At 40.7% G+C, this 23,162-nt stretch overlaps 1 protein-coding gene across 1 annotated transcript in view; it reads right to left on the minus strand.

Moving 5' to 3' along the window:
* The window catches only part of C9H10orf67 (chromosome 9 C10orf67 homolog), a 142,051-nt gene that overhangs the window by 102,210 nt on the left and 16,679 nt on the right, over positions 1 to 23,162 (minus strand). Inside the window, exons 4-5 of the mRNA XM_050803107.1 lie at positions 16,165 to 16,308; positions 14,518 to 14,592 (exon numbers count right to left, since the gene is read on the minus strand). Coding sequence (XP_050659064.1) covers positions 14,518 to 14,592; positions 16,165 to 16,308 — 219 coding nt within the window. The remainder of the gene's footprint in view (positions 1 to 14,517; positions 14,593 to 16,164; positions 16,309 to 23,162) is intronic.

The following is a 23,162-nucleotide window of genomic DNA, read 5'->3' on the forward strand; positions in this document are numbered from 1 at the left end:
CAGAAACAACCTAAATATCTATCAACAGATGAATGAATGAAGAAAATGTTACATACACACACACACACACACACACTCTCTCTCTCTCTCTCTCTCTCTCTCTCACACACACACACACGCACAATAGAATATTTACAGTGGTGGTATGTATAATGTATATATTAATACAATATTTTTCAGCCATAAAAAAGAAGGATATCTTGCCATTTGGGACAACATGGATGAACCTGGAAGATATTATGCTAAGTGAAATAAGCCAGACATAAAAAGATAAATACTGTATTATCTCACTAATACGTAGAATCTAAAAAAGTTGAACTTAAAGAAGCAGAGAGTAGAATGGTGGTTGACAGGCCGGGCGCGGTGGCTCACACCTGTAATCCCAGCATTTTGGGAGCCCTAGGTGGGCAAATCACGAGGTCAGGAGTTCGAGACTAGCTTGGCCAACATGTGAAACCCCCATCTCTACTAAAAGTACAAAAAATTAGCTGAGCGTGGTGGCGGATGCCTGTAATTTCAGCTATTTGGGAGTTTGAGGCAGGAGAATCACTTGAAGCTGGGAGGTGGAGGTTGCAGTGAGCTGAGATAGCACCACTGCACTCCAGTCCAGCCTGGGTGACAGTGCGAGACTCTGTCTCAAAAAAAAAAAAAAAAAAAGAATGGTGGTTGACAGAGGTTGGAGCATGGGAAAAATGGGGAGATGTTGGTCAAAGGGTATAAACTTTCAGTCATAAGATGAATAAGTTCTGGCAATCTAATGTATAGCATGGTGACTATGGTTAATAACACTGTATTGTTTACTTGAAATTTGCCAAGAGAGCAGATCTTGTGTCCTTACTGCCACCGTCCCCCACCCCACACACAGTAATAACTAGAAGTATGTGTTAATTAATTTGATTGTGGTAATCATTATACAATGTATTTCAAATAATCACATTGTATACCTTGAATATATACAATTTATATTTGTCAATTATACATCAGTAAAGTTGGAAAAGGTAATAATGGTAAATCCTAATAGTAAATTGACATCATGATTTGTGAATATCCTACTTTAATATTCCTCTAGAAGGGAAGACAGTAAAAATTTGAATATGTAGAAAAGGAAGTAAACATCATTGGTGCAACTAATTTCCTCAATAGACTGGAATGGAGACGTTGAAAGAAGTAACATACCTTGACAGCTTGTTTTAAGTATTTAGCTGCTTCCTATCTGCATTCATTACTCTGAAGAATTATATTACAAAACCAAAAAAAGGATGAAAGGCTTTAAAAGTGAATAATGTTACTTGCTTCCAGCATTTAAAAATCTCATTTTCAACACTGCTATGCAAAACTTGTGGTTTAGTTTGGACTCTTTTTGAAATTATAAAGAAACCATTTGATTCTTTGTGTGTTTATTACTAATATATTTGGGTACATACAACATACAGGAAATATAGCAAAACCTAGTAATATCTGCTAATACACTTAATGTTATATTTCAAAAGAGTTAAATTTGTAAACTCAGATTGTCCTAATATGATGAATATCAGCAGACTAAGAATAATAATATATGAAGGTAGCTATGAACAGCACTGGCATAATCTTCATGGTATAAAAAAATCATAGATGAATGTACAGGAGAATTAAAAGGAGTGAAAAGGAATACTCCATATGACAATATCCAGTATCAACTTTTAAAATTTTGTGATTTTATTTATTTAGTTTTTTAATTTAGTTGGGTGGTTTTTGTTTGTTTTGTTTTTTTGTTTGTTTGTTTGTTTTTGAGACAGTCTCACTCTATCACCCAGGCTGGAGTGCAGTGGTATAATCGGCTCACTGCAACCTCCGCTTTCTGGGCTCAAGTGATCTTCCCACCTCTGCCTCCACCTCTGCCTCCCAAGTAGCTGGGACTACAGGCACATACCACCATGCCTGGCTAATTTGTGTATTTTTTGCAGAGACAGGGCTTTGCCATGTTGCCTAGGCTGGTCTCAAACTCCTGAGCTCAAGGGATCCGCCTGCCTCAGCCTCCCAAAGTCCTGGGACTACAGAGCCACTGCGCCTGGCCTTAAATTTGGTGATTTTAAACAAGAGTATTGATTATGTAGATCTAGTCGTTACATCTATTCTTACATATGTCTATAGCTCAAAGACTCTACTCAACACACATTTATTCCACCAGGGCCCTTAAGTGTTACTAGGCATCACATATCTAACAGATCCAAACAGAGTTCAACATCTTCACTGTCATCCTTTCTACATTCCCTAATTAACAGCAGCATAAGCCAGAAACCCCTTTTAAGCCCCTTATTCTCCTTCATCAACTAACCAAATTTGTTCGACCTACCCCTAAATCTCTACCAAACCCCATCACCTTCTTTCCTGTTCCACTACAATCTCAGTACTTGCCTTGTTCACCTGGATATTGTAAAAGCTTCTTAACTAGCCTCCCTGCCTCTTGTTTTGTCACTTCTCTCCAATCTTCATCCAGTAGCCAAATAACCTTTCTAAAATGCAGCTCTCCCCATCTCCTCCTACGGGCTAACATCCAGCTCCCTTAGCATGGTATACAAAATGCAGCCTTCCTGATCTGCTGCCAGCTTACCTGGCCAGCAACTCATGCCAGTCTTCTCTGGGCATTTTATCAATACTGATACACTCAGCATCCAACTTCTCAGAAACACCACGTTGCCACAGGTCTCTGTGCCTTAGCACTTGGGAGTTCCCTGTTAGCCAACCCAACAAGCTCTTGCTTGTCATTCTAGCAGAATGGTATTAGAGTGGAATAGCCTGAGTCTGCAGACCAGCTCTGTCAGCTTGGGACCTTGAACAAGTTTCTTAAACCCCGAGTGTCTCAGTGTTATCATCTGTAAAATGGGACTATTAATAATAGTACCTGAATTGTGAGAATTAAATAAGATAATGCATGTAAACAATTTTGGACAGTGCCTACAACACACAGACAGCCCCCAGCAAGTATTATAACCTAGCACTTAGTCCTGTTGTGGCTGTTTGTCATTCAAATCCAGATGCCAGCTACTCTGGAAGCCTTAGCACAGGCCTCCCACCCACCCACCTTCTACCTCTATGTCCTTTCTCTATCTTGTGAACATTCTTCTTGGGGTCACTTTATTATTTGCTTACTTTCTAAGTAATTTTTATGCTCTGAATAGGTTGGGTTTATTTTACTCTTTAAAAAGACACCTGCAATTGTATGTTTATCACAGTACTATTCACAATGGCAAAGTCATGGAACCAACCTAAGTGTCCATCAATGGTTGACTGTATAAAGAAAATGTAATATATTAATATATACACCATGGAATACTATGCAGCCATTAAAAAGAATGAAATCATGTCCTTTGCAGTAACACGGATGGAGCTGGAGGCCATTATCCTAAGCAAATTAATGCAGGAACAGAAAACTAAATACCACATGTTCTCACTTCTAAGTGGGAGCTAAACAACGGGTACACATGAACATAAAGATGAAAATAATGGACACTGGGGACTCCAAAAGGGAAAAAGGTGGCAGGGAGACCAGGGCTGAAATATTACCTGTTGAATACAATGTTCAATATTTGGGGGGTGGATATACTAGAAGCCCAATCCTCACCATTATGCAATATACCCAGGTAACAAACATGCACATATACCCTCTGAATCTAAAACAAAAGTTTTTAAAAAGCCAACAAAACAAAGATGGCATGACAGCCCAGAGACCACCGCACTAAAAAATAATGAGAAAGTGATGCAGGCTGTTTAGGGAATGATGCTCTGCCTGGCACCAAGTCGTCTTTGTCAGAGCATGTCACAGAAGTGCCCTGGGAAACTCATTTAAAATCTCACCCAGGTACCACGCTGAGAGGTGCTTGATGAGCCAGCCTGCCTTCTGGATGGGCTCAACCACTCTGGACTTCAGGGCAGGGAGGGCCACAATTCTTTGGAAGAATAAAAAAGTTTTACTTTTACATGCTTCCTCACCTCATTTTATTAGTGCAGACTCAAAGATTCCTTTTTCAGTCAGTCCTCAAACTTCAGCTGAAGCAATTGTTTGAGGAACCCCAAAATCCACCTGGAGGGATTTATTTTTGACTTTTCACAAAATAGTTGTAAGGTCCAAATACAACGGATTCATTTTTCTTCATCTTCTGGAATGTTTCTGATGTTTCACTAGTGTTTATGGAATGAGTGAGACTCTGTGGGAGATAGCAGAAAGCAGTGTGATTTTTCCACACTGCCCCTGCAAATCTAGTCTCTAGTCTCATAGTTCCCACCTTTTAAAACTTTCAGGAAGGTATCATGGCTTTATTTTTTTAACTTAGTAACAACAACTTTAATCTTAGACAATGACAACAAAATAAAAGGAATAAAGAAAATGGGAGGAAAGCAAAATCCAAAACCAAAACAAAAAATTCTAGTCTAGCCAACTCTCACCCATTAATGCTTCTGTCCTCCCACCACTCTGGCCCCCCTTAGACTTGGCAGTCTGCAGTGGAGGAGAAGGGTTGAGCCTCTCTTCCTTTTATTTCTACAATTTGAGATTTTCCAATGGTCTGGTGCAGAGGAGAGGGAGAAATGTTAAGGGAACAGAAACAAGTGTCAGTTGACAGTAACCTGCTGCCTTTGGTTCCTAGGGGGGTCCATGCTGGCCTGGCCTCCTGCAATGCCCTTCACAGGAGCAGTGCCTGCCTGGCTTCTATCCTAGGACCTGCCCTTCTGCTGGCATCCTGTCACCTCTCCAGATGGTCCTTGTCAGCAGGCTTCTGCTCTATCAGCCCTCCTGCCCTTCTGTGGCAAGTCCCACACCAGTCCTCATATTCCTCAGACCCAGGGATGCTCATCAAGCTCTCCAAGTGGTCCAAGACTCCACTCTTGCTTGGCTGGAAGGAGAAATACTCTCTTTCTCTCTCCTATTTATGGGTCAGCACTCCATGCTGCCTGCTTTCCCCAAAATGGTCCTCTTGACCAGTCTTGTTCATTTCCAAATTCAAGATAGCTCTTATATTTCCTGGAGATGGATGATGGGCTAGTACTGGCCAATTAAGCTGTTCCACCAAGTCCTGGAATGTCCTGCAAAGAATATCCTGCTGGCATCTATTTTTTCTTTTTCTTTTTTTTAGATAGCATCTCGCTCTGTCACCCAGGCTGGAGTACAGTGGCATGATCGTAGCTCACTGCAGCTTCTAACTCCTGGGCTGAAGCCATCCTCCTGTCTCAGCTTCCCAAAGCACTGGAATTACAGGCATGAACCACCACGCCCAGACATACCTCACTTTTGAACAGTATTTAGTTCTTTACTTTTGGAGCTTTGGATGAAACTGAAACCCAAGAGTCCCATTTTAACATCCCATCTTAGGGTGGCTTACTGAAAAATGTATTACCCTTTAGTTTAAATCCCGACCTAATCATGTGACCGCTTGTCCTTCATCGAGAGGTTCTTTCTGACAACTATTAAGTTCACAGGAGCAACAGGCATCCAGGCCTGAGGGCCTGAGTATGACAAAGTTCAATCAGGCTGCACCATTCACTTATCAAACACAGGAGTTTGAAATTCCAGCTTGGGTTCCGTAACAACGTCAAAATAGTTACTGCCTGCTGTTCAAGGAAAATGTTTTTGGAATTTCAGTTGTCTCATTAACTTTCTAAAATAAAATTTCTATATTTTGGTGCCATCATTCTCATTAAGGTCCAGCTGTTAGTTTGCAACATTTAAACTAGGGAATAATTACTCTGTGAACATTTAGATTGACTATGACAATATTGGGTGGGAAGCAAGTCAATTGCTTACTTCAAAGGTGATATATTAACCTTTTTAGATAATGAAGGTTATTATAATAGAGATATTAACTTTTATCATTTAGTTAAGAAGGTGTTAGTATCAACTTTCTTCATTGTAAAGTTAATTAATAAGTATTATACTAATTAATACATGTTATAGTCCTTAATACGTATTTATTCCCAGTTAAAGTATTAATATGCATTTGTAGGGAGATATGTTAGTACTTCTGTAAGATAAACCTTTTCCCAAAATAAATAAATGCATTATTCACTTATTTACTTATGACGGTGAGCTCATGGATTCCTATTTTACTCAAATGGTTACAATTCATGATTATCGTTGCTTATTTTGATGCATGAATTTTCCCAGATTGGCCAAGTGGAATGAAGGAAGCCCCTACCAGCTGACTCCCGTGTTCTGACACACCTTCATAATTTTTTGAGCATTTCCTTGCTTTGGTTATGACAAAATATTGCAGGCCTTTCTTCCATTTTCCCTGTCACTGCCCTGGAGTTGGCTACTCCTCCAAAAAGCCCTGGTTTCTTTGAGTGTAGAATATCATTTAAATCTAAAAGCTGAATTCTAGGTGTACTCATTGCTATAGGAGTGTCACTTCCTCTAGGCGCTCTCCATAGACAGAACTAGGATATACATAAATGTATCTACACACTTACACATACACATTCACACATATCTATATAGTCACAAATATGTATCTGTGATGATTAATTGTATGCATCAACTTGGCTAGGCCATGGTACTCTTTTTCAAATGTTAGATGTTGCTGGCATTTTTAGATGAGATAAATATTAAAATCGGTGGCTCTGAGTAAAGCAGATTAATCTTCAGACTTCCATCATGTAGATGGAGCTCACCCAATAGGTTGAAGGCCTTCTCAGAAAAAGACAGATTCTCTGAGGAAGAGGAAATTCTCCTAGAGGACTGCATTCGGACTCAAGCTGTAACATCAAGCCTTTCCTGGGTCTCCAGCCTGCTGGCCTGCCTTGCAAATTTCAAACTTGCCAGCCCCCATAATTGCATGAACCAATTCCTCAAAATCTCTTTTATCACCTCTCCTTCACCCTCTCTTCTCTTTCCCTGTTTTCTCCCCATCTCCCCCAAATATTCATTGTCCTTCAAGGCTCAGCATAGGAATCACCTTTTCCTAAAAGTCTTCCTTAACTATTCACCCAAACTGCCAGAGAGTTTGCACCCACTGGGTACAAACCTCCAATGTGGACTGTAATTGCTAAGTTTGTTATCTCTCTTGACCACTAGATTACACACAATGGGTACAAGGACTGGCTCTGGGCCTCTGCTGGAAAATCAGACAATGGATGGATGAAATGAATCCAAACGTGAGTGAAAGAACAGTTAAAGACCTTGACATTATGGATTGCCTTTATTCTAGGAAATTTCCACTAGGAATTCATGATCTATTTCCAGCACCATGGTGTAGGTCAAGTTATCTTGACACTCTTCTTGATCATATTCAACCCTTTATTCAACAAAATTTGTCAAAAACCTATTATGTCACGCAGTCTGCTATGAGAATACAAAGATGAGCAAGACTCGGTCCCTGCTCTGCAGGAACAGTCTAGTGGACAGATCAACATGTACTGGGTAAATGTGACACAATTCACTGTAGCTATTAGTCAGCAGAGAAAGAGCAAAGGGGGACATTATGCAAAAATTCCAGGGAGGAGGTTAATAACTTGAGGTGAGCTGAGAGAAGCAGGTGACGGCCCAGTATTGCAGGAGGGTAAAGTTTTGGCTAAGAAGTGGAAACAGATAAAAGTGAAGATATGAAAGGACCTTCTAAGCCATGCTAAGGCACTTAAACTTCTCCCTAAAGGCATGGAGGAAACACTGAAGGATTTAAACAGGGCAGGATGTGGTCAGACTTGGGTTTTGAATGACCACCCAGTTGCCTGGGCAAACGATGGACTTAATGAAGACCAAAAGGGATAAGAAGGTACCAGCCACAGGCCAGGTGAGCAATGCTGACTACCCAAACTGGCTCAGAGGCAAAATAACAAGACACGAATTTAGGAGATAAAAAACTGGCAGGACAGCCAGCCATGGTGGCTCATGCCTATAATCTCAGCGATTTGGGAGGCTGAGGTGGGACGGTTGCTGGAGCCTAGGAGGCAGAGGTTGTAGTGAGCAGAGATGGTGCCACTGCACTCCAGTCTGGGCGACAGAGCAAGATCCTGTTTCAAACACAACAACAACAAACACCCAAACCAAACAACAACAAAAAACTGGTAGGATTTGATGGCTCACTAAATATGAAGGATGAATTTGTTATCTAGTGCTGCATAAAAGTTTTACCCCAAATGTAGTGGCTTAAAACACACACGTTTGGCCAGGCACAGTGCCTCACACCTATAATCCCAGCACTTGGAGAGGCTGAAGTGGTAGGATCACTTGAGGCCAGGAGTTTGAGATCAGCCTGGGCAATATAGTAGGACCCTGTCACTAACGAAAAAGAAAAAAAAATTAAATTAAAATACACACACACACACACACACACACACACACACACACACACACACACACATTATCTCATAGTTTCTATTGGTCAGGAATTCAGGTAAGTCCTCTGTTCAGGGTCTCCCAAGGCTGCAATTAAGGTGGTGTTCAGGGCTGTGGTCTCATCTGAAGAGCAACTGTGAAGGGATCTGCTTCCAAGCTCACTCAGGTTGTAGAAAAATCCACTTTTTTTTCAGCTATAGGACTGGAGGCTTCAGTTTCTTCTTGTCAGCCAGAGGCTACACTCAGCTTTGCCACATGGGTTTCCTCTCACGTAGCCTCTCACATTAGCCAACAGAGAGAGAGACTCTAGCAAGACAGATGCTATAGAGATAATCACATACAACTCTATATCTTTGCTGTATTCGATTGACCAAAAGAAAAGTTAAATAAATTTAGAAACTTGTTCATAGCTGAAAAAAAAGTACAGGTACTTGTGTCCTTAACTGGTCTCCAGAGGGCAGCAGAGAGTCATTTATACTTGTCAATCTACAAAAAGTGTATACAACACTTCGTTTTATTTTCAACTTTCCTCTGTTCTTCCTTATGACTAAGCCTTAACAAACTGGGTGGCCAGGATTTGGAAGGCTGTCTGCGGTCATGGATCAAAGTGATGCCAACAAGCCAAAGCAAAGATTCCAATAATGACTTTAATATAAACAATTTTTTCATAAGTCAACTAACCACAATTAAGCATATTTAACACATATTTACGAAAAACTGATGAACATGAAGAATTTAATCCTTCCATGGCTTTCTACTCCTAGAAGTATAAAGTGTATGGACAAAGAGTAATATTCATTATTTAGCTATAGTTTTGACCATGTGATATATATTAGAAAAAGATCAATGTCCCAGAAATTGTGGACGACACAAAGAACTATAAAAGCATGTGGTTTTTGTTTGTTTGTTTGTTTTGACACAGGGTCTCGCTCTATCACCCAGGCTGAAGTGCAGTGGCATGATCACGGCTCACTGCAGCCTTAACTTCCTGAGCTCAAGTGATCCTCCCACCTCAGCCTTCCGAGTAGCTGGGACCACAGGCGCATGCCCCCATGCCCAGCTAATCTTTTTGTATGCTTTGTAGAGGCAGGGTCTCACTATGTTGCCCAGGCTAGTCTCAAATTCCTGAGCTCAAGCGATCTGCCTGCCTTGGCCCCCCACAGCGCTAGGATTATAGGCATGAGCCACCACGCCTGGCCAAAAACATGTTTTTAAAAACCACAAAATTCTGACTTATTCTCTCATTATAAACAAGAATAATACTGGATAAGATAGATTAAATGCATCTTTTTTTTTTTCTTTTAGAGACAAGGTCATGCTATGTCACTCAGGCTGCAGTGTACTGGCACAATCATGGCTCACTCACATTAGACTCCTGGGTTCAAGCAGTCCTCCCACCTCAGCTTCCTCAGTAGCTAGGACTACAAGCATGTGCCACCATGCTGCCACAGGATCCTTGGGGTGTTGCTTTGCCAGCCAGAAACCTCTGTGGTCAGTGGCACTTTTGCCTGAGTTTTGCTCAGGCCTGCCAGGCTCATTCCACCCGCTTGACCTGGCAGGCTGTGCTCAGCTCATGCTACCAGCCTGGATCCCATGCCTGCCAAGGGCAAGCCAGGTGCACAGTGACAAGGGGTGCATGAGTGAGTGCAGGGTCCAGCCACTACACACAGCTAGGCATGCCAGCTGCAGGGGGATGGGCAGTTCCAGGTGCCAGCAAGGGCGCCAGCTCCCTGCAAGGCTGCAGCTGGACCAGGTATACCACAAGTGGCTTCCACTGCTGGCACTGGGGAACACAGTGGTACCTGGAAGTTTGGAGACACCAGGAACTGCAGAGCCCCAAAGAGGGTGTCACAACACTGGCTCAGGGAGCTTCTAGGTCTGGGCTTCCCCAAGGGCTACAGCTCTTCTCTCCTTCTTGTTGCCTGCAGTGTGGTGAGTGAGGGGTGTGTTTCAGCCCTGTTTGCCTTATAGCTTTTTCAGTCCCACCATTTGGTGGGTCCTGAGTTCTTGTCCCACATGCAGGAAGAATGAGATATGCAGACTATTGGAGGGTGAGTAATGCAAAGAGGTGCTTTATTCAGCAACAGTACAGCTCTCAGGAGATCTGAAGTTGGTAGCTCCTTTCTGCAAGCAGGTCATCCCGGCATCTGCTCAGCTCCCAGATAAGAGGAGACCCACAGTGGGTAGCTCCTTTCTGCAGGCAGGTCATCCTGATATCTGTTCAGCTCTCAGCTGAGAGAAGACCCCACAGTGAATAACTCCTCTCTGCAGGCAGGTCATCCCGACCTCTGCCAGAGTCTGGCTGAGTCTAGGGTTTTTATGGGCTTCAGAGGGGAGGAAGTGCATGCCGACTGGTCAATGTGCAGCCACAGGTGGGCCTGAAAAAAGCACCATAAGTTCTCACTCCAGTCTGTGGAACTGGCAGCCTGGCCCCCAGGCTTCAGGCCATCCCTGGCTTGAAGGTGGGGCTTCAGCAGTGACACATCCCTTTCCACTCAGGAGCCTGTCACTTCCTGCTGCTGTTCACGGTGCCCAGGCTGTTCATGCCAAGGGATACCTGCAGGCCTGTGCTGTGCCACCCTCAGTGCCCCCATGGCCTCCCTCCTGTGCTCGCTGGCACTCAAAAGTCTGGAGGGCACCAAAGCAGCAGGGGCCTGGTGTGTCAGCACCATCCCAAGCACACACACACCTGGCCAGGTCATGACAGTGCCCAGGCTTGGCCACAACTTTGCTCCAAAATAAGAGTGGGTGCCAGGAATAAGGAAAGGCCAGGCAGCAGGAGCAGGCACTTCTGAGCCTGTGGAGGCAGGGGGGCTTCCTGGGCCCCCAAGAGCACAGGGATCCCTGGGTGGGCAGCCATGGCTGGGCAGCTGCAGCTGCCTCTAGGAGCATGGAGCTCCCCCATCACCAACTCAGAAGGTGGGCACCATTCCTGCTTGTTCTTGGCTCCTGCCGGCTTAGTAGAGTGTACAACCCTGGTCATGTCTCCCCTGCTGCATCCAGCATCTTTGCAGCAGCTGCTCCAGACAGGGCACTGCTGAAATGATTACATGGTTTATGGATGAAAAATGAAGTGACAAAAATATGTATTCTCAATTGCATAACTGTTTACATAGAAAGCCCCAAAGAGTCTATAGAAAAATTATTAAAACAAACACAAGAATTTAGCAAGATGTTTGGTTACAAAATCAATATATATAAAACTGCTACAGATAATACTCATTTTCCCTCCTTCCCTCTTTCTCTTTCTTCCTTCTGTCTTCTTCCATTAAATATTAATTAGGCCAGCACAGTGGCTCATGGTTGTAATCTTAGCACTCTGGAATGCTAAGGCAGGAGGATTACTTTAGGATAGGAGTTCAAGACCAGCCCGGATAACATAGCAAGATCCCATGTCTACTATATATATATATGTGTGTGTGTGTGTGTATATATATATATATTTTTTTTTTAATTAACTGGGTGTGCTGGCACATGCCTGTAGTCCCAGTTACTCAGGAGGCTGTGGCGAGAGGATCACTTGAGTCCAGAAGTTCAAGGCTACAGTGAGCTATGAGCACACCCTACATTCCAGCCTGGGAGACAGTGAGACCCCTGTCTCTCTAAAAAAAAAAAAAAAAAAAAAAAGACCCCAAAATAAAAAGCAAAACAAAGAAAAAAAACAAATTCAATGAGTCGGGAATTAGTAGAAGCACAGCAGGGATGGCTTATCTCTCCTCCATAAAAAGACTCTACGTGGCTGGTAGCTCGAGTCATCTGGAGGCTTCTCCACTCATATTTTTGACTCCTAGGCTGGGGTGACTCAAAGGAGGGGCTGAGATGAGCCTGGAGACCCAGTAGTACCCACATGTAGATCTTCCATATGGCATGAGCTTTTGTCAGCATGGTAGCTGAATTCAGGGAAGGACAATCTAGAGGGCAAACATTCAGAGAGAATAAGGATGAACTTGCAAGACTTCTTTCGACCTTAATTTAAAAGTCACTCAGCTTCACTTCCTCCACATTCTGTGCTTATCGGCAAGTCACTAAGGCAGCCCTGATTCAAGGGAGGGGAATCAGATTCCACCTCTTGATGGCAGAGAAGCGATGTAACGTTGCACAAAAGCAGGTAAGTGGGAGAGAGTGTCACAGGTGCCTTTGGAAACACAGTTTGGCACAGAGTCACAGAGATCATTAGCAGAGCAATATGTCCTGAGATGTTTTCAGCTGCAAGTAACTGAAAAGCCAACTAACAGTGGCTTCGACACTGAGGGGTTGTTATCTCATGAATTTAAGAGGTCAGGGACAGGGCAAGTCCAGGGTTACTTTCATGGCTCAATGACATTACCAAGGACCCCTCTGCTTCTCATCTTTCTACCTTGCTACCTCAGCACATCCAGAGTATCTCAATGTTTGGTTTCACAGTGGCCACGGCAATTCCAAGCATCAGAGGGAGACATAAAACATCAAGCAAAGAAATAGAAAGGGTCTTCCATGAGACCCTTTTTTTTCTTTTCAATTTTTGTTTTAGATTCAGAGGGTACGTGTACAGGTTTATTACATGGGTAAATTGCATGTCACAGGGGTTTGGTGTAAGATTATTCCATCACCCAGGTAATAAGCATAGTACTCAATAGGTAGTTTTTGATCCTCACCCTCCTCCCAACCTCCACCCTCCACTCTCTAGTAGGCCCCCGTGTCTACTGTTCCCTTCGTGTCCATATGTTCTCAATGTTTAGCTCTCACTTACAAGTAAGAACACACAATATTTGGTTTTCTGTTCCTGTATTAATTTGCTTAGGATAGTGGCCTCCAGCTCCCTCCATGTTACTGCAAAGGATGTGATTTTATTCTTTTTTATGGCTATGTAATATTCCATGGTGTATATGTACCACATTTTTTTTTATCCAGTCCACCGTTGATGGGCATCTAGGTTGATTTCATGTCTTTGCTATTGTGAACAGTGCTGCAATGAACACACACATGCATGTGTCTTTATGGTAGAATGATGTATCTTTCTTTGGATATATACCCAGCAAAGGGATTGCTTGGTCAAATGGTAGTTCTGTTTCAATTTCTTTCAGAAGTCTCCAAGCTGCTTTCCACGGTGGCTGAACTAATTTACATTCCCATCAGCAGTGTATAAGCAAGTGTTCCATTGTCTCTGCAACCTCACCAGCATCTGTTATTTTTTTGACTTTTTAATAACCATTCTGACCAGTGTGAGGTGATATCTTCAGGAGTCCCTTTTACTTAGAAAGAACAACCTCCCCCAAAATCTCACAGCCAACTCACCTTCAGGTCTCATTGGTTAGGGACCTGACTTTGCCTATGTCTGTGCTATAGCTAAAAAGGGAGCTGGAAGAGGAAGAATCTAGCATTTTGGTTTCTATAGTTGGAAGTGCCCCTGTCAGTAAAAAGCAGTGGGGAGAATGTGCAGTGGAGAGAATGACATTTGAGCAGGCGGCAGCACTGTCTGCCACAGGTACAGGTGACCATTCAGGCATTTAGCAATCAGTAGCTGGTTGTTAATTATGTACCAGTCACAGCGCTAAAGGCAGAGGCACAGCAGAGAGTAACACACAGGAGATCCTTAAGGTTGACAGTCTGGCACGGAACAAAGACACTTCACAAGCAATTACATAATTAAATACAGAATGTGTTGAGTGCTATGATAAGAAGCTTGCAAACAGTGCCCAAAAAGAAATATGCAAAAAATTTACTTATGGAAGTATATTGAAATGCAAGGTGAGGATATAGTTATAAATGCTAAACGAAGAACAAGGTCTTTGCTGAGTCTAAAAAAACCACTAAAGGTAGGAATTTTCCCATTGTGAAGGAAAATGAAGCATGTGTCTGGCAGATAAAAATGTCCCTGTCATTACAAAAGTTAATCCACCAACTGGAATTTACTACAGATTCTCTGAACTCTCTCTTAGGACCATCTGACCTTCGTCTACTCAGCTATGACCACACCAAATAAACTTTGGATTACTTTAATACATGCCCAGGTGTCCTGAATATCAGATTAGAATTTTCCAGTTTCTAGAAAGCTTTATAATGTGAGCATAAACAGTCTTAGGCCTGATCCCTCTAAGGTGACCTGAAAATTGAGGAAACAGGCCTTCAGAGCTGGAAACACAGACTGGGAAGCCAAGGTGATCCCCATTCCTTGCACACAGCAGCTGAAGCTAGCCTTGCCCACAACCATAGCACCAAAAACAAAAACTCACCTGGTACATTCCTTTGATAACAGCTATGGCATCGGCTAACTGCTGATTGAAGGATTTTCTCATCTTATCCTCATTCTGCAAATAAAAATAAACGCAATAAGCACCATAATGTATTTCCAAATATGACCCACACCTGCTAGGGAGGGACTCAGTAAAAAAAACATCATCTGAATCATCACAATCTCTTGAAAACTTCAATTCATAATAATTTCTCCCACCCTGTAGCTATTATGACACATTTTATTTTTACTTAACCAAAAGCCATAGACAGATCATATGGATAAAATATATACAGATAATTTGAACACTTCATTTCATTTTTCACTTGAGTAAAGTCTTTTAGTGCCTTCCTAAAACTGTTTTTAAAAGTTGTAAAGTCTATTTGTGATGCGTATCTTCTTCTAGTCCTTGTACTTTTTGAATGGAATATGCTCATGAAAAGAAATCTATAGTGCTAATCTGCAAACTAGAGTTATTTTCTGATTAATCAAATAATTTGATTAGATCTGTTTAGATTAACAATAGAAGAGAGTGCATTTAAAAAAAAATACCCATGATTCTGATATCAATTCTGATCTCAGCATGGAGTATAAACAACAAATAGGCTTTATCCTTTTCTAAAAAAAATTTATTTTTACATTTATTTTGCAGAGATGGGGTATTGCTTTGTTGCCCAGGCTGATCTCGAACTCCTGGGCTCAGACTATCCTCCCGCTTCAACCTTTCAAAGTGCTGGGATTACAGGCCTGAGCCATCGCCTCCCAGCCTCAAATAGGCTTTAGAGTCAGATGGTATTGAATTTAAATATCATTGTGCCCTTTACTATCTGTCTGACCTTAAGCAAGTTACTTAACCTTGGCAAGCTGTTTCTTGATCTGTAAATCACAGACAATAGGATTTCCATTTTCACATTTTGAGAGATTTAAAGGGTAAATATATTTTAAAGGCTTAGCATGGTACTTAACATGGTGTGGTCAGCAAAAGATGGTTTTTGTTTGTTTGTTTTTATGGCACAGAAATAATAGTAATGTCCGTTTGTTTTGTTTTTTGTTTTTCTGAGATGGGGGTCTCAACTTATCACCCAGGCTAGAGTGCAGCGGTGTGATCATAGCTCACTGAAGCCTTGAACTCCTGGGCTCGAGTGATTCCCCTGTCTCAGACTCCTAAGTGGCTGGGGACTACAGGTCTGCAACACCACATCTGGCTCATGCTTTTATTCTTTGAAAAGACAGGGTCTCACTATGTTGCCCAAGCTGGTCTTGAAACCCCAGCTTCAAGCTAGGCTCCCATCCTGGCTTCCCAAAGTGGCAGGATTAGAGGCATGTGTGCCTGGCCTCTCTTGTTTTTTAACTGGTGACCTTGAACAAGTTATTAGCCTTTCTGTGCCTCAGTTTTCTCATCTGTAAAAGAGGGAAAATAATTGTGCCTACTTCGTAAGGTGAATGTGAGAATTAAATCAGTTCATATGCTAAGTACTTACACAAGTCCCTGACACATAGTGAAGCTCTATGTATTAATTACCACGTAAGATACAACTAATGCAAATTACACTGCCCTCACAAGTTACTAAATTCTAAACTGCACTGCATACACATCTAGCACAGTATCGACCCACACATAAAACAAAAGAAGTAAGAGAACATTTACCTGTTGATAATGCTTTTCAATTTCCAGGATCCTGTCATGTAGAATGTTGAAGAGACTCAAAGATTCCTCTTTCAGTCGGTCCTCAAACTTCAACTGAAGCAATTGTTTGAGGAACCCAAAATCCACCTGGAGGGATTTCATCATCTAAAAATGGAAAATATTATCCTTAGCAAACTAACGTAGGAACAGAAAACCAAATACTGCATGTTGTCACTTGGTAAGTGGGAGCAAAATGATGAGAACTCATGCACACAAAGAGGGGAGCAACACACACTGGGGCCTACTTAGGGCGGTGAGTGGGAGGAGGGAGAGGATCAGGGAAAATAACTAATGGGAACTAGCGTTAGTATCTGGGTGATGAAATAATCTGTACAACAAACCCCTGTGACATGAGTTTACCTATGTAACAAACCTGCATATGTACCCCTAAACCTAAAAGTTAAATATATATATATATACACACACACATTAAATAAAAAATGGAAAAAATGTACATTATTATAGAGAGTAAAGGTCCTCTGTGTAAAGATTCCAACACATTCTCTGGTTCTGGACATATAAGCTGGGTTCCTGGTCAGAGGTCTGTCCTGATTTTTAAGATGATTGTATGCATTGTGGAATTCCAGTAATTCCATCCTAGGTGACCAGGCTTTCAAAATGACAATTAATTTGCCAAACTAGCTGATGGACTAAAAGACGAGAGTTTCCTAGCAGTTTCTTCCCACACAGAAGAAAATATCTGTGTTTATATTGGCCTTCTGTCATACCTCAAAAGGTATAGTTCTCAAGATGTGGATTTCAGATCAGAAAAGAGAGGCATGAATCATCATTTGCTGAGAATCTACTAGCACAAGCATTTAAATATGTAACCAGCATGTTGACTAAGAACCATTTGTAATAATCAAAACACAGTGTATTTTTATCTACCCCCATCTATTTAAAATGTATTCACTAGGGCTCCCACCTGTAATCCCAACACTTTGGGAGGGTAAGGTGGGTGAATCAGGTGAGCCCAGGAGTTTGAAACCAGCCTGGACAATATAGTGAGACTCTATCTCTTCAAAAACTTAAAAGAAGAAAAAAAGAGAGATCTAAAAAAAAATGTATTCTCTATGTAATCTTCCCCTGCTCTGAATGGAAATGACAAAATCCCATGACTTTTCTATTCATTCTTGGGAACATAGTCCTACTATCGCTACAAATACAGCCTCAGAGTAGCATTTAGAATATAACTACCAGGTGAGGTGGCTCATGCCTGTAATCCCAACACTTTGGGAGGCTGAGGTGGGCAGATCACCTGAAGTCAGGAGTTTGAGACCAACCTGGCTGACATGGTGAAACCGTGTCTCTACTAAAAATACAAAAAATTAGCCAAGTGTGGCAGCGCGCCCCTGTAATCCCAGCCACTTGGGAACTTGAACCCGGGAGATGGAGGTTGCAGTGAGCCAAGATCGCACCACTGCACTCCAGCCTGGGCAGCAGAGCAAGACTCCGTCTAAATACACACACACACACACACACACACACACACGTGTATATATGTATATATAATATATACATTACATATATATGAGTTAAAATGCTTCCAACTTCATTCATAAGGTTTTTCCCTTTGTTGAGAGTAATGAAAAAGAGTGATTCACCTTTGAGCTCTCTCTGCTCACCCCCTTACCAGCACCCAAGTGGTTGTATCTCCACAAGGAACAAGGCAGCAGGGATAGAGGGGCAAGGATGTTCCTACCTGGTGGGGTGGCTTCACCATGGTGCTACAGGGCAGAAGAACTAACTTCTCTTCTTCCCTTGGGCACTGATGTAGCTTCTCTAGAGATTCTGATTGCCGGGACCCTCTCTTTTGTAGATGTATCTTGACCTAAGCAGATGCTTCTCTACTCTGAGTGGTCACTTGCTACTCCTTCCTTAGGTTCTATGAATCTGGAGTTCACCTCTTTCTTCTCCCTGCTGTTAGGGGTCCTTTGTTCTTCCAGATCACTCTACTGGACAGGACCCAAAATGACCCCACACTGGTTTCACCTCTCTCTCTCTCAGGGCCACATATGGTTTACGGGAAACAATTACACATCCTTTACCCCAATAACTCTGGAAGTGCAGACTGATCCCAATCAAGTCATTCTATCTTCTCATCACAGCCCCCTTTTGCTTCCTCAAGCATGAGTCAAGCACCAGTCCTTTGTGTCTTCTAAGGACAGCAAATACATTCAAGCTCCATTGAAGCCTGCCTTCCTAGCTTTGAGTTGAGGAGGATTGCTTCTGCTGCCCTTCTCCCATAAGAACCATGGCAATAGTTCTTTCCAGAGTCGGCTTCAGCAGTTTTTTTCTCTTCAGTCCCTGACCTTATTTATTGTCCTTGATCTGATTCAAAAGCTGAGAGACATTCATCTAATGTGAAACATGCCCCTTGCAAAATCTGCAAATGGTTTCTAACTCACAGTTAGTTTGGAACTTGATGCCTGGTGTACTGGTATCCTGGGAAGACTTTCATTTTAGTATCCTCATACTGTATAGGAGGTTTTATTTTACAGGTGAGAATATCAAGACTTTGAGAAGTCAAGTGACAGCGTTTGGGTGGGGTCCCAGATGAAAAAAAATCATAAAGACAAACTCTAAAATCACAGTAAAAGCTTTGAACAAGCCAGGCATGATGGCTTATGTCTGTAATCCCAGCACTTTGGGAGGCCAAGGAGGAAGGGCCACTTGAGGCCAGCAGTTAAGACCCACCTAACAATATAGTAAGACCTCATCTCTACAAAAAATTTAAAAATTAGTCAGGCATGGTGGTGTGTAGCCTGTAGTCTCAGCTACTTGGGAGGCTGAGATGAGAGGATCACTTGAGCCTAGGAGTTTGCGGCTGCTGTGAGCTATGATTGTGTTACCGCACTCCACCCTGGGCAAGAGAGGGAGACCCTGTCTCATAAACATAAAAACAAAAAACAAAAATGAAACCCACCTCTGAACAAACCTCTGGCTCATCCCTGAGAGATACATACATGGGGCAGACTGCAAATAGCCCAGCTAGAGATAATAGAACAAAACAAAGATTTGGCCTGAAAAAAATAAAAAAATAAAAAAAGACATAATTTTCTGTTTTAATCCAAACAGGTTAATTGTGTGGGGAAAAAAAACAAAAAACAAACAAACAAAAAAAAAACCACCACCACCAACAAAAAACCCTCAGCATTCTTTAGGGGAATGTATCAGAACCCAGAAGATAACATCCACACTGTCTACAATATAATCCAAATTACTTGGATTGTATACAAAAACAGGAAAATGTGATTCAGTCTCAAGAAAAAAGATGATTGAAACCAATTCCAATATTACCAAAATGTCAGAATTGCCAAAGATGTTAAAGCAGTTATTATAACTATACATGAAGAAGAAAAATATGCTGTAATAAATGAAAAAAGAAAATACCACCAAAGAGAAAATTTTGAAAAAGAAAACAAATTCCTGAGTTGAAAAATATAACATCCAAAATTAAAACTTCACTGAAAGTACTTAATAGAAGAACAAGGATGGCAGAAAAAAACTGTGAACTTGAAGATGTATCAAATAAAAAACATAAAGCCGAAAGATTTTTAAAATTTTACAAAATGGACAGAGTTTAGGGACTCGTGAGTTAATAACGAGAAGTCTAACATACAAGTAATTGGAATTGCAGAAGGAGAGGATAGAAAAAGTGGGGTACAACAAATATTTGAAGATATATTTAGTGGCTCCAAATCTCCCAAATTTGGTGAGACATGCAGATTATAGATGCTTAATTTATTTATCCAAGCAGGATAAATACATCGAAACCACACTTAGGTACATCATAATCAAGCTGTTGAAAACCAAAGATTAAAAGAAAATGCTGAAAGCAGACAGAAAAGAAACAGCTACATACAGGGGAATAACATTTGGAATGACTAATAATGGTTATTTTCTTAGACATTATTAACGCCTGCAGAGCAATTGTAAAGTGAGAAAACAAAACAAAACACAACTTGTCAACCCGGAATTCTATATTCAATGTAAAAACATTTTAAATAAAGAAAACAGAATTCATTGCCAAAATACCTACAGTAGGAGAATAGCTAAATAAAGTTTTTTGGGCTAAAGAGAAATAATTCGGGCTGGAAAGCTAGATCTTCAGGAAAGAATCAAGAGCAAAGGAAGATAAACATCTAGGTACATATAAAATACTAGCTTTCCTCTTATTAGCTTAAAATTTATAGCACTGTTATGAGTTTATAATGTATGTATAATAGATGCAATACATATGATACTCAGCATAAAAGATGGGAGGGTGGTAAACAGTTAGAAGGTTATTGCGTTTTACATGAAGTTGTGCAATATTAATGCTAAGTACACTATAATCCTTGCTGAACAAAGGATCAAAAGATCTTTAGAAATAATGAAAATTAAATGCAGAAAGAAGTACTGAGATATGGGAAAGAATGATGAGCAAATAAATTGGTAAATGTGAGTAAATCTAAACAAGCATTAATTGTATAAAACAATATGAAGAGTTAACTGCAAAAATATTAGGAGAAAACAACTGAAATACTTGATAATAATAATATAAAAGACAGAAGGGCACGATTAGAGATAAAGGTTCTACATTTCTTGTACTGTATGGTAGAAATTACAAATTCTAGTCAACTGTTGAATGTTCAAATTTGAGATTAATCATTAAAAGTATAAAGATAAAATAGTTAATTACTAGTAGAGAAGAGAATAGAAACTAAAGAAAAGTTAATACAATCACTGGAGAGTAGGGAAGGAGAAAAAAGAGGTATTGAAAAAATAAGATAAAGAGAAATTTAAAAAGAAGTTGGCAGAAAAATAATTTATCAGTAGTCAAAATTAATACTAATAGAATAAATTAGCTGTTAAAAGAGATTATTAGATTGGATTTTTCAAAACCATATACAATTTATAAGAGATAATCTAAGATACAACACAGAAATAATGTCAGTGTAGAAAAGAGAAAGATTTGCCAGGTAAATACTAGCCTAGAGAATGTTGATACAGATAAATTAACATTGAACAAAAAGGACAATATGGCAAAAGTCTTCATATAGAAAAAATATATGAATCCAATAATTAATACAGATTTTTAAAAAAATTTCCTGGCCAGGCACGTTGGCTCACAACTGTAATCCCAGCACTCTAGAAGGCTAAGGTGGGCAGATCACGAGGTCAGGAGTTTGAGACCAGCCTGGCCAACATGGTGAAACCCCATCTCTACTAAAAATACAAAAATTAGCCAGGCAAGGTGGCGTGCACCTGTAATCCCAGCTACTCGGGAGGCTGAGACAGGAGAATTGCTTGAACCTGGGAGGTGGAGGTTGCAGTGAGCCGAGATCGCACCACTGCGCTCCAGCCTGGGTGACAGGGCAAGACTCCAACTTAGGGAAAAAACAAAACAAAACAAAAAAATTCCTGTATTTGTGGCACGATGACAAAGACTGACCTCAGACAAAGCCTCAACACAAATTGCAACAAACACCGAATAATTTGTTTCACAAGGACTGTGTTCTCCAACAACAAAGCACTGAAGTATCAGCAATATAAAAATATTCTAAAAAGCATCTTTGCAAATTTAATAACTTTCTTATTATACAGATGACATGAACAAATTAAAAGAATAAATGAAAAATTTGAGTATTTAAATTTAAATACTAATAAAAATACTGTATTTCAAAGTTTGTAGAAGCTAAAAATGTAGTTAGTGGGAAATTTGTAGTTTTAACTGCCTACAAAAGAGAAGAAGAAAGCCTCAAAATCTATGATCTATAGGCATTGGTAGCTGTCAGCCCAATATCTGGTATCGTGGTTCTTCTTTACTGATGGAACCATGACATTGTCAAGGGCAGCAATGTGCAAAGCTAAAATACTTGTCCAAAGCTCCTTGTAATTCAAGGGGTCATGCGATACACTTATGGCCAAAGAAACATATGGCAAGGCTTTCTATGGAAAGTTCCTGCTTTCCTAACATAGCTACTACCACACCTCCCTACTTCTCCCATATTCTCCTTCCATGGAGGCTGGAAGGGGAGCAGCCATCTTGCTACTGAATCAGAACTAGGGCAACAAAAGCCAGGCACTAATCGTGGAGATGTGAGAAGATAAAATGAATCTACATCACACAGATTGGAGAGCTACTGCACTAACTCTGGATTCTCTAACTCTACACCTCTTGATATTTTATGCAGCCAATGTAGCTGTTTTTTCTAAACACGGAGCTATATGCTATCCTAATTGATACCCAGCTCCAACTCAAGAAATTTAAAAAAAAAGAAAAAGAAGCCAGGCATGGTGGCTCACACCTGTAATTCTAGCTCTTTGAGAAGCTGAGGCAGGAGGATCGCTTAAGCTTAGAAATTTGAGGCCAGCCTGGGCAACATAGTGATACCCCATCTCTACAAAAAATTTTAAAAATTAGCCAGGTGTGGTGGCATGTGCCTGTAGTTCCAGCTACTCAAGTGGCTGAGGCAGGAGGATCACTTGAGCCCAGGAGGTCAAGGCTGAAGTGAGCCGTGATTCTGCCACTACACTCCAGCCTGGGCAACAAAGTGGACCCTATCTTATAAAACAAACAAACAAACAAAAAAAAAAAAAAAAAAAAAAGAAAAGAAAAGAAAGAGTAAACAGAAAGAAAGAAGGAATAATAAATATAAGAAAATAAATTTATGAACTAGAAAATAAAGATACAATAAAGAGGATTAATACACACTAAAATTGGGGGTCTGAAAAAAAACCTAATGAAATAGACAATTCTGCCAAAAGTCACTAACAAAAAAAGAGAGGAGATATGCAGACAATACAGACAATATTAAACATTTAAAAAGGAATACAACTACAGATATAATACTGAAAAATAATAAGACAATAAACATTATACCCAAAATTTGAAGATTTAACAAAAATAAACTTTTACAGAAAAACATAACATCAAAACTGACCCAGAATATTTAATAAAATGGGAATACGTA

Source organism: Macaca thibetana, chromosome 9, assembly GCF_024542745.1.
Source record: "Macaca thibetana thibetana isolate TM-01 chromosome 9, ASM2454274v1, whole genome shotgun sequence".
Classification (NCBI taxonomy): domain Eukaryota; kingdom Metazoa; phylum Chordata; class Mammalia; order Primates; family Cercopithecidae; genus Macaca; species Macaca thibetana.